Raw genomic sequence first — 12,948 nt, 5'->3', positions numbered from 1 at the left:
GCACAATATTTTATCATTTAGACGCACCAAACTGCAAACAATAATAGTATTTTACCAAAAGCAATATAGATGCTGTCAAACCATATCCATCTGAAAATCCAAAGGAAAGCACAAAAGCAGAAATGTATTATTAATTCCACTGCTTATTCCCTAGCGCAGTGAATGTAGCACCTGTTGTATTCCACCTTGTGTAAGCAAAGGTGATTTACACTTACACTGGTTCATGTTCATAAAAGCAGCCGTGGAACATGTTTACGTGCACGTGCAAAATGACAACATGTCACAGTAGACCGACTTGCTCCAAATAGGGAGATAATGTGCACAGATGTGTAGTGACAGTGTCATAACTGTGCATATCATAAGAGGGAGAACCAAGCTGAAACCTTTATAGATTCATATTGAAATACATAATAATTGACAACTCAGAGGGAAACATTAGGCTCATGAAAAATCGAATCGCAGCTCGTTATCATTCTATAGATATATATTTAATTGCTAAATTGATGCCTTTGGTGTGAAATAAATCCACTTTTAAATTAGACCCTTCGGTTTGCCGCCAAATGTCTCTACTTCAGTGATATTTTTATAGTCTGAGGTCTCTGTATCATCATCAATAAATCGTAAGTCATCACTTCTCTCTGTCTTCGCTTAGGTGTTCACCAGATATGGGAAGTGCTATATGTTCAACGCAGCAGAGGAGGGGAAGACGCTGCGCACCACCATGAAGGGAGGGACTGGAAATGGCCTGGAGATCATGCTCGACATCCAGCAAGATGAATACCTGCCTGTATGGGGTGACACAGGTAGGCCTGGAAACATGCTCACCATGATGTTCAAAAATAAGTTCATTACTGATTGATTTCCCTTTCAGTACCAGGTTAAAAACAAGACCACTATAGTTAAACGGGGCGATTTCAAATGAAGGATTCATTTTGTTCTCTGCTTTTTTTCTTCACTTGTAGCTTTTTGCTTGATTATATCAGAATCAGAATCAGAATACTTTATTGATCCCTGGGGGAAATTATTTTTTGTTACAGTGCTCCATTTTAAACCAACAACAATATGATCCATGCAACAGCAATATTTAGTTACTTTGACTGATTTGTACCTCTTTCCTTGATGTGATTGCATCCAGGATGCTGTATGAACTCGTGCAACACTTGCACTTTAGATTCATCCACCTATGAGTCAGTCATTCCTGGTTTTGGTAAAAGCTTGTTTTCGTGTTCTTTTTTTCAATACCTCAAAAACTGTGTTGTTCTAAGCTTCAGCGTTAGCATGCAATATTTCATAAAATGCATTTTACACTGCTTACAAAACATTATTCTATTCCACTCAAACAAGTGGATTTCTTGAGAGTCCACTTGTTTCAGTCAACTCTCAAAGTTATTTCTTTCTTTCCATCGTTTATTTATTTGTCTGTCTGTGTTATGGGGATATTTTAACTGATCTCTTGCAAAGTGAATCTCAGATGGTAAAAATCATTGCAATGTTTAAAAAGCTATTTCCCTAGTTGTAGCCCAAACTGATCCTTTGGGCTGATGGTATTTTTTTTTATTCACTTTATTTACTTTAGACATAATAAATAAAAAAGCAATTTGTGTTTTTTTTGTTTTGTTTCTCCTGATGAAATCTCTTTAGGGACAGATTCATACCGAAAAATTCCAAATCAAAGTTTTAGAAAACTGAATGTGAAATTTTAAAATGCATGAGATGACAGTCATCAGTTTTTTTTTTAATCCAAACAACTATAAATCTCTTCTTGTTTATACTTGTAAATCAGATGAAAAATGTTATTACCATTCCTGTCTTTTTAAAAAGTAAAAAGTATTGCACTGTATTGAGCTCAATACCCAAGGATTTAATTGAATAGAAGACTTATTTATATAGCTTTTCTAGCCCACATCAAGCACTTCTTGTTGCACGACTGCTGTTGTATTCTCTTTGAGAAAGGCTCTAAGCAAATTTCTCAGGATATTTTCATTTGATGCATCTTCATTTATGCCCAACTGTGGGCATATTTTTCCTTTCAGAATGTAGACGTCTTACAGATCATAATACATATTCAAACTCTTTTCAACTCAAACACTAAAATAGTGGAGCTTTAAATTATCCTATTTAGTGAGATACATGTAAATATCTTATTTTTGATGCAGGGTGACTGTTTAAGGGAGGCTTGTTTTGTAAGCAGTGCCATATTGTAGCACATTGAATGACCAGCTCACGGCTAAAACAAGTGGAAGGGTAGACAGGGGAGTTCACAGCAGCTAGCCAAGCAATGCACAGCTCTGCAGATGGGCATTAGTTTTGGATATTAAAAAACTATCATCAGAAACTCCACGTCCTCTTACTCCTTATCTCGTTCTATTTACACTGGGTTTTGTAGGATTCCACCCAAACCTCCTTTAGGTTTTAATTCAGTTTGAACATGCTGTACTTCTGCCACCACCCTGACAGCATGTGGAACTCCTTCTCCCAGCAGGCTCCAGTTTTCAGTGCCCTTGTTTATCCCCTTGTGGTTTAATTAGCCTGGATGCACTGAGTCAGCCTCAGCATGGAGCATGCTGCTTCCTCAACTGAGCCAGGTCTCTGTGCTGTCCAGACATGATGGCAACATGCTGCACAGGCCCTAATTCCACATCTCCTCCCACCAGTTATCTTTTTCTCCATCCAGACAACCCACCTTCTTTCCTCCCATGGCTTCCTCTACTGTCCATCATCCAGAAGTGCAGCAGTTGGGTCTCTGGGGTTCTATTAGCACACTACAGTATCCAGGATGCTGCAGGGCAACCATGATAGTCCTCACTTTATCATGACGGACAAACATCACAAGAAATGTGTTTCATTCTGTGAAAAATGAACAAGACAGATATAACTTTGAGAGGTGGGAGAAAACAGATGGCCTGTTGCCTGGAAACGCAGCTTTCTTCTCGCCATGTTACTGACCAAACTGCTCAGTGAAGGAAATCATAAATGGACAGGATCTGTCTGTTTTTCCTATCCATACTGCTGCCTGCAAAATGAGTCCTCAGCCAGATTTTAAATAGTTAAATTCTCACCAGGAAATTAATTAGAGTAATTAGGACACCATTGTGGTTCATGAGCAAGCATTTTTTGTTCTTTCCTCTTATATTCAGCAGGTAAAGTAAGTATGGATCACTGGTTTTCAAAGTAAATATATTTCTTAATATGCAGTTGACATGAAATTCTCACCAGATGTTGGTAACAACCCATCCAGTCCACACATGGAAAGAAAATATCAAACCATAAATGTGGATAAATTCAGTTTTGTAACACAGGGAAAAAGTATTGAACATATGAAGAAGGGAGGTGCAGGAAGGCATGGAAGCTCATGACACCAGCTAAAATCTATCACTGATAGATTTTAGCTGGTGTGAAATCTATCAATGCTTACACTTAGTGCAAATTAATACCAGCTGGTTTAGTCCCACCTGATGGCATATAAAAAGGTGTCTCATTACCAAGGTGTCACACAAGAAACACATCAGGATGGATAAAACCAAGCTCACTCAAGACTTTTGCAACCTTATTGCTGCAAAACACGCTGATGGCATTGGTTACAGCAAGCATTTCTATTGAAGGTTCCAATGAGCACTGCTGGAGCCATAATCAGGAAGTGGAAAGAAGATCATTTCGCCATGAACCAGCCGTTAACGGTGGGCCAATCGCAAGATTTCAGGCAGAGGAGTGAAAAGATCAGATGACTAAATGCACTGAGTCGCAATGGCTGAGTGCATTTGAAGAAAAGGGATGTTGAAGCATGTTTGCTGAACAACAATTAGAAAGACCTGTGAAATACTGGGAAATATAGTCTGGTCCCAGGACCAGACCAAACACGAGCTCGTTGGATGCCATAATACAAGTCCATGTTTGGAGGTAAAAAGGCACCATATTTCCCCCCCAAAAACACCATACCAACAGTGAAGGTTAGAGGTGAAAACATTATGGTGTGGGGATGTTTATCACATGGCCCTGGCACACTTTATATATTTGAAGGAATCTTCTACCATCTACCAGGATGATGAAGATTAAATCAGGGTGGGTGATTCAGCAAGACAATGATCCCAAACACACAGCCAAGGAAACTGTGAATTGGTTTCAGAGCAAGAAAATAAGTCTGCAAGATTGGCCTGAACTGAATCTAATTGAAAGTCTTTGGAAAGAACTGAAGCTCACAGTTCATAGAAGGAGCCCACAGAACCTTCGGGATTTAAAGACTGCTTGTATGGAAGAATGGGCTAAAATCAGACCTGGACAATGCATGCCATTAGTTTTAACATATAGGACCTGTCTTGAAGCTGTCATTGCAACAAATGCTTGTGTACAAGGTGTTAAATACATTTCAGTACCCTGTACATCAGTGAGCAAATTTGTCAATGTAAGGAGGGAAGGAACTGGATTATTAAGTAAATATTTTTGCTTTGGCTGTTTTAAGAGCACTCTAGTACTACATTAAACCTCTGAAAATTTCATAATACCTAGAGTTCATCCGTTTTTCCATTTAAAGTCAGCAAGCAGTCTTTATGCACTCAGCACCCTGTCCATTCAATAGCACAACAGTGTTTGTAGAATAATGAAAAGCTCCTCAGACACATTACAGGCAAAGCCGCAAACTGTGATGACACTGAAGTCCAGTCCTTTCTTATATCAGATATATTTGTGTTTTCATCATCATCACAGAGGATTGCTTTTAAGATAAAGTCAGCCCTTGTGTAAAAAAAATAGGCTGTTCTAAACAGCCAGTTGTATTGTGCTCTGGTTGAAGGGATGCAGATTGTAAGAGATTTGCAAAGAATCACAGAGTCAGGAGTTTCTGTCTTCTTCTGTTGTCTATTTTCCCTCTGTTTGCCATTCATCTTATCAGATTTTAGCTTCCATCATATGTGGCAAACAGGAAAGTGCAACCCAAACAAGCCTCAGAGTCCGCCGTTAAAATCGTGCCTTGTCTGTACATTTTCTGTCTGCCGTTAGGAAATGAAAGCGATGGTGAAAACACTGAGAAAGGGAGCAGGTTTTTTTTATTTCAGCAGCAGGTTAAGCCAAGTGCAAGTGGAATTGGAAAGTCCTTGATCCTTTTATCTTTACTTTTTGTATCTTTTCCTTTTGTGATGTCAGTGTGATGTTCTCATGTGCAATCTTTTGTGTGTGGGGTTTTTTTTCTTGGATATTTAGACTGCATCTTTGATTGAACTGTATTGTTTCTTAAATTGATGAGGGGAAAAAACACAAGGGATCAGTTTAATTTTTAATTAATCTGCCATCCAAATATTATGTTTAGTTGGGTATTTTTACAGGATTGTGGGTCAAAAAAATCTTTCTTCACATCTTAGCTACAGTAGCATAGGTGGCACATCTGAATGCTTTGCTCATTTGCTGCTTTTTGCTGTTTCATTCAGTCTGCTTGGAAACTATTATTACTCTTCATGTCAAGATTTTGCAAAGCCAGCATTTTAGCTCTGTATGATTTGGGATAGGCCTCCATACCTTGGAGGGCCTGAGATGTCCCTAGAGAGGTGGCGTCTGATACCCGACCTGACATATAGACACAGTACATCCATTCCCACCTTCATGCTCTCATATGCAATTACTCAGCACTCACCCAACGTGGAGACAGACATAAATAGACACTGTACACACGATCACACTCCCCAAGCGTACTCTATACCCCAGGTCTAGGTACCCTTGCCCCTGGAGGGGGAAACTGCATCCAGACCCAGGTAGTGTTACCCTTTTCCCTGGGGTGGAGAGAAGCAGACCGCCCCGACTCCGCAGCAGCAGGGAGGCTCCACATTCCAGACCCCAATCGGACGGCCAACTCCTCCTCCCACACACATACATCAACTCCTTGATGTATGTGTGTTTTAAGGTGCATATAAAACCCAGGAGGGCATGGAGCTACCTGCCAGAGAGCAGCAGCGCATAGCCCCTCATGATAGCCCTCAATGTCCATCCGACATTTGTGCTCCACTAGCTTCCTTATTTATTTATTTTAAAGATAAAACCTTATTGTAGTGGTTTACACATTTGTTTGGCAAGCAAAAGGTTGCTGGTTCATTTCCATTTAGAGATACAAATTCTCTTCTGGGTTGTGTCAGGAAAGGCAAATCAAACATGCGGAGCTACCCACTGTGACCACCCCTTGTGACAAGAGAGTAACCGAAAGTAGCTTCTTTTTTTAATTTATTTTTTTACAGGTCAGCTTTAAGGTGATTTTTTCCTTCTTTTTCCACTGAGCCATAGTCTCTGGTGGCTTTCTCCATGTTGCACCTTGAGGTAATTTTGTTTCCCTATAAAGAGAAATGGGGTCTTGGCAGTATTTCTGATTGCAAGCAGGCCTATCAGCAATTCAGAATGATTCTAAATTGCTAAATTATGCACTTTGGTAAAGATAAAAGTGTCAGGTTCACACATTGTAAGAATCTGATTGTAATTCTAGAAACAGCTCAATATAGTAATAAGTAAATGAGCCCCAACACAAGCATGTGCACGACTAGGTTAACATCCGCACTGTTTGCACACTACTTTATCATGTTCGGATTACCATCTGTCTCAGTAAGTATGTATTTACTGAAATAAAAGGACACATTTAAATGTTGAACTGATGCTTGATTAGAAGGAAAGAGAGGAAGAAATAGAGCTTATTTGTTTTCATCTGACGATCATACATTTTTTATTGGACCAAGAGGAATGCAAAAAGTCAAGATGATAATAAAAAGAAACAAGCACATCAAATATAAACTGTAGTCAGTCGCTAAGTGTAATACATGAGCATTAATAATAATAATAATAATAATAATAATAATGGATTGCATTTATATAGCGCTTTTCTAGGCACCCAAAGCGCTGTACAATTCCACTATTCATTCACTCTCACATTCACACACTGGTGGAGGCAGCTACAGTTGCAGCCACAACTGCCCTGAGGCAGACTGACAGAAGCGAGGCTGCCATATCGCGCCATCGGCCCCTCTGGTCAACACCAGTAGGCAGTAGGGTAAAGTGTCTTGCCCAAGGACACAACGACCAGGACAGAGAGAGCAGGGGGATGGAACCGGCAACCTTCTGGTTACAGATGAGCTTCCCAGTCCCCTGAGCCACGGTCGCCCCAAGACATTCACATGATTATACAGAGTTTATGAGTGAAGGCTTCTTATATTCACTTTCTTTTGAAATTTTTCTTCCGCTTGCCAGCTGCCAAGTCATTTTTGCTCTCCTACATTACACCCATAATACAGACCTTTTATAAAGCCTGACATGCCCAGTCCTTAATGTGACAAATCCTGTAGAAAGGTGAAATAGAGAGAGGAAGGTGATAGGCCGTGGTAGAACTTTTTCATCATATCTTTTACACACTATTCATGCACCCACAGTCTTGCATGCACAGATCAGTCGATCGTCTTCTTTTGCTTACTTCTCTGTTTGCCCATAGTGAGCTGAAACCTGAAGGGGAATGGAGGTGAAATCAGAACACCACCTGCATTTAAACAGTCAAACAAAGCAAGCAGGATTCAGGTTATGACTGTAGCTTTTGATAGCATCCTAAGTTAGTCCAGCCCTCTGACTGCACAGAGGGCAATATAAGTCAAATGAGTGTGACTGCAGTGATGAAATAGATGGTAACTGCAGATCTGTGATTCTGCTAAAGCTATGGTCATATGTAGCAAACATCATTATTCACGATCCCCTTGATCATCTTTTGATAAGGGAAGATGAACTGATGGGAGCACAAACAAGCACAGCCATTCCCATTTGCTCTGATCTCTTATGCTCACACATGCGCGCACATATGTACTACTAATAACACATTTTCAATCACAGCAAGAGATCATTGTTTCATGTGCTGCATCTTATTCTGTGTAAATTGATGTCTTGTTATGAGAGATAAAGGTCTCGAACAGTCTGATTCTAGTGTCTTACAACTAAGCAACATTCATTTGCAGGACAGTTAGCTTATTTGGTGTTCTTTATCATCATTTATTACCTTCATGCAGTTGCTCTTCACTGCTGGATTTGTTTCTATTAGCTATGTAATGCAAGACAACTGGGTGTGAATAAAAGCTAATGTAAAGTCAAGCTTTTTCCAGCTTGTCATTTGCGTGAATATGCTGCTTTTTGTAGGCTATGTGGGAAGTTAGTGTCTTTTTTTTTTGTCAGGAAAACACAAATCAGCACAAGTATGATGATTAGCTCTTTCCACATTTTATAGACCAACACGTCAACTGAAAAATCGTGGTTAATTGCTAATAAAAATACTGCCATGGCTTGATTCTGAGATATATATGTGTCTGCTTCTGCTAAAATAACATTTTAATCCCCTGTTGGAATAAAATAAAATTGATAGTTGATATGTGAATACTCTGGAAAGGCGAGCTACCTGGTGAGTACTAGAACTGCTGTCTGTGACATCCTGTAGAGACTTTTGATTTGAAGGGAATCTCGGAAGAAATTATGCACACAGTTTGTTAGCTTCGCCTGATGGTGCAGCTGCTGCGATGGGCTACTAAGAGAGGAGCAGACACACTCCCGTGTAAAAAGATCAACCCGAACATGACCATCATTCACAGAGAGCCAGGTCGTTTTCTCATATTTATTAGCTGTCAAATGCGAAAGTCTGCTACTGATCTCAGTGAATGATCGGGTCTTGTCTGCCTGGAAATTTGCAGATTTGGGTAAAATAGGGTGACATGCTGCAGTTTCTGCTCTTCAGAAAAGCAGAAAAATCATCATCAAGTAGACTGTTTTATAACTCTGATATGGAGAGACAGCCTCATTCTTGAGGAAGATTGAGGCTGACTTGACAGTTTTCGAGAGGACAACACCCTCCATCAAGAGGATGAGCCACAGAAGGTCATTGCTGAAAAGGGTGGCTGTTCACAGAGAATGAAAACTTGACTGGAAGAGAAAAATGAAAATATTTAAAAGTCAGTTCAAGAACTTGGGAGAGCTTAACATGCTGTGGACTGCAGCTGGTGTCAGTGAATCAAGAGCCATCACATACCAGCGTCTTCAGGAAAGGGGCTACATCTGTCGCATTCTTAATATCAAGGGACTCCTGAACCAGAGATGACATCAAAACTAAGAAGAAAAAGAGCTGGACTGTTGCTCAGTGGTCCACTGTCCTCTTTTCAGATGAAAGTAAACTTCATTTAGCAATCAAATTCAAATTCAAATTCAAATTTTATTTGTCACGTACACAGTCATACACAGTACGATATGTAGTGAAATGCTTGGACAACTGCTCGTGACCTAAAGGAAAAAAAAGGAAAAGGCTATGAATAAGATAGGAAATAAATATGAAAAATTAAAAAGTGTAAATTTAACTAGGAAGGAATAAAATATAAAAAATTAAGGTTAAAAATGAAATAACTGTACAACACAAATTAGAATGAAGGGTAAATTTAACTGGGAAAGAATAAGATAAAATATATAAATTAAAGTTGAAAATAAAATAACTGTACAACAAATACACAATACACAATATAGAACTATATAAGAATGTATGAAGAAATCTAAATATAAATAAATATATACACAATAACAGCAGCTGTACAAGTATTAACCGGAAATGAAGAATATAGTGACCAGTGTTGTGCAAAAAAACAATGTGTGCAAAAACAATGTCCAGAAAGTCCAGAAAGTCCAGTGTGTGTGTAAGAACTGTATGTGTGGGTCAGTACTGTGTGGTGGTGTGATTGAGAGACCGTATCGCCTGCGGGAAGAAGCTCCTCCTCAGTCTCTCTGTGTTGGTCTTCAGGGAGCGGAATCGCTTTCCTGACCTCAACAGAGAGAACAGTCTGTTGTTGGGATGGCTGAGGTCCTTCACGATCTTCCTGGCCTTGGTCCAGCACCGCCTGCTGTAGATTGAGTGCAGGTCAGGGAGCTCGGAGCGGATGGTGCGCTCAGCTGACCGCACAACCCTCTGTAGAGCTCGTCTGTAGAGCTCGTCTCTCAATCAATATCCTAGAGTCTGGAGGAAGAGTGGAGAGGCCCTGAATCAGGGGTAATTGAAGTCCAGTGTGAAGTTTCCACAGTTTGTGATGCTTTTTGGTGCCATGCCATTTCCTGATGTTGGCAGTGGTTGGTCCACTAGATTTTATCCAGTCCAAAATCAACTTGGCCCTCTAACTGTGGCTCTTCATGCTTCCATCTGCTGACAAGCTTTTGAGAGGTGCAGATTTTCCAGCAAGACTTATCCCCTGCCCCAAGTACCAAAACTACCACTACTATACTGACCACATTATAACTGTGCTTTATTGGCCAGCCAACTCACCTGACCTGAACTACTGTTAAGAGGGAGATGAGTAAGCTGATCTCCTCCATTCCACTGCATGGAATGATTTTTAACAAAGGAGCCCTACTCAGTCTTCGAACGTATAACTGAACATATTTCCAAACACTGGACGAAAATAAAAACTTTTTAATGAATCTTAGGAAACATGATGTGAGCTATGCATCCTGTAAAGAGGACAGAAATAATGACTTTCACTATGACTTTATGTGTCTCACATTATTTTGTAGGAATTTTGGCCCAATTTATTTACAATGTCGCCTAAGTTCTTTGAGGTACATTCAGCTGTGTGTTGCATTGAGGTAACACTGAGTTACCCTCAAGAATTGGTCAAGCAGCAGCAGCATTCGCCTCCCTCCGATGGCGCCTCTGGAAGAAGAGGCCTCATCACCAAAATCCGCCTGTCACGCACACTGGTATTGCTCATTCTTCTCCATAGATCCGAGACCTGGGTCATCCTCAAGCATGACCTCAACAAGCTCGAGGTCTTCCAAACGCGTTGTTGGTGTCAGATTCTCCAAGTGTCCCTTAATGACTGTCTCAGCGACAGTGCAATATGTAGTCAATGTCACCAAAAGCCCTCGATGGAAGAGCTGGTCCAGAAGTGACGACTACAATGGTTTGGCCACATCTGCCGCATGCAAGCAACTATCGCCTGCCATATTGCCTTCTGCTGCAGCAGCGGCCCGCCCACTGGAGAATCAAGCATGACACGCCCAAGAAGACTCGGATCAAGCAAATTGAATGATCTTAAACAACGGTGTCTAATGTGCGAGTCCATCGTTGAACAAGATGGAAACCCTACGGCACTCACAGCGACGTATTGATTTCGTGGACAACCTAGCCTGCTGGCCAATTTTGTCTTTCCAGGCACAAAAGAAAAAACACTGAGTTGATCACTTTTTGTAGAGGTGCTCACACTTGCTGTTGATCAGTTAATCAAGTACATTTCATTAGCAGCACCTGACTGTCACTTATCCCCTTAATTGCTGTGGGAGGAGTAACATTATATTTAGTTTTTCACGGCACTGTATAGAACCCTATGGAAACTTTATTTTCCTCATTTCTGTAGCCCACAAAAAGAAAAATGAGGTAAAACAAGCAATTGAAATATTTTGAAATATTTAATTTTGAAATATTTCATGAATATAAAAATTTACCCATTTTATGCAAAATTAGGGGAACCTGGAAAAAAAAATATATTATTGAGCTACTGCTTGCAGAAATACAATGTAAAAACTTGTTAAATGTCCCTTGGCAAAATAAAAACCAGCAGAGAATATATGCTGCAGTTATTGTTTATGCTGACAGCCTTTGTTTATTTGCTACTCATATAAATACAGTTTTGTCATATATATACGATTAAAAGACATTAGACAGCACACAGTCTCACAGGGTGACATACTCCTTTATTAAATAAAACAGCCAGCATAGTTAGTGTCAGTAGCTCAGGGATGAAATTCTTTGTTTACACTGTTAAGTGCTCATTTTAATGAAGGATTATGTCATCCAGTACAACAGAAGGGCTCTTTAATGGTTTTTAATCGTCTTTGGACAACAGTGGCTAATTATGTGCAGTCTTACAGTGCTAATGGGGCATTTGTTACAGCATTATAACAGTAATAGTATAAAAAAGACATAGTTGGGTATTGTGTTTCTCTTTTAACAAGTCCCACTATAAATAACCATATAAAGACAAATATGCTACACTGAATAATTATTGTTCTGTGACATGTTCTTAAGCAGTGGGGTGAAAAAATAGTTAAAATTATGTAAAGTAATATCAACTAGCTGAAAAATTGTGACTCTATGATAGAGATGCTCATTAAAAAAAAATGTAACTAGACAGACGAGATTTCTCGCATCACTGAATAGTCCAATCTCAGTATATGTGCAGGGGAGGCTTCGAGTTTTCACATTACACATGTTTGTGTTTCCTATTAGATCACACTAGGCTGTCAAGCTGTCAACATGCCAAACCGAAGATTAAAATTAAGCCCTGCAGTTTCCCTCCTTGAGCAGATGAAACCATCGTCAAACTGAATTCGTGTTCAATGATATGCCAAATTTGGATCAAGCATCAGAGGGGGGGAAAAAATCCCCAAAACTCCATATACACTTTTTGATTGACGCTATACTTTTAATCGTTCAGGTCAGAACCCTTGAAACAGCAACTGCAAGCGAGACCAGCTGCAAACCATGTCAATGTTTTTGTATTCTAATGCAAGCAAATCTCAGCAGCGTCCTCTGTGCTCATGTCCCCACATACTTTTGACCATATGGTATTTACAACATGCACAGATGTTGTGCTGCAGTTGCATGTAAATCACCCTAGTCCAGTGGAAATTTTGATGAGACATTAAATTTGTTAGCTACAGATAAGGCTGTCATCACAAAAGAGATGATCTATTCAAAAGACGTGAAAGATTCAACAGTGCACAGGATGAAGAACAACAACAATTCCTCCCCCACACATGAATACAGTGTCAGCATCTCTCATCTTGTTTTACATGCACACACCTCCCTGTACTTACTCTCTCAGAAACGTGGACTGATTATCTCTCTCATACAGCCAATGTTTCTTTCATACCCTTTTACACACAACTGATGCTCTCAAACACAGAGCAGGAAAAAAAGCA

At 39.9% G+C, this 12,948-nt stretch overlaps 1 protein-coding gene across 3 annotated transcripts in view; it reads left to right on the top strand.

Moving 5' to 3' along the window:
• Positions 1-12,948, top strand: part of asic2 (acid-sensing (proton-gated) ion channel 2) — a 421,555-nt gene that overhangs the window by 386,682 nt on the left and 21,925 nt on the right. For all 3 annotated transcript variants that reach the window (XM_085404570.1, XM_085404572.1, XM_085404569.1), the window contains one exon: positions 653-803. In XM_085404570.1, the coding sequence (XP_085260696.1) occupies positions 653-803 (151 nt within the window). The remainder of the gene's footprint in view (positions 1-652; positions 804-12,948) is intronic.

Source organism: Rhamphochromis longiceps, linkage group LG4, assembly GCF_057381845.1.
Source record: "Rhamphochromis longiceps isolate RC_006_pf linkage group LG4, R_longiceps_female_GT1.1, whole genome shotgun sequence".
Lineage (NCBI taxonomy): Eukaryota > Metazoa > Chordata > Actinopteri > Cichliformes > Cichlidae > Rhamphochromis > Rhamphochromis longiceps.
The sequence above is the reverse complement of the archived record's forward strand: the minus strand, read 5'-3'. Positions and strand labels throughout refer to the sequence as shown.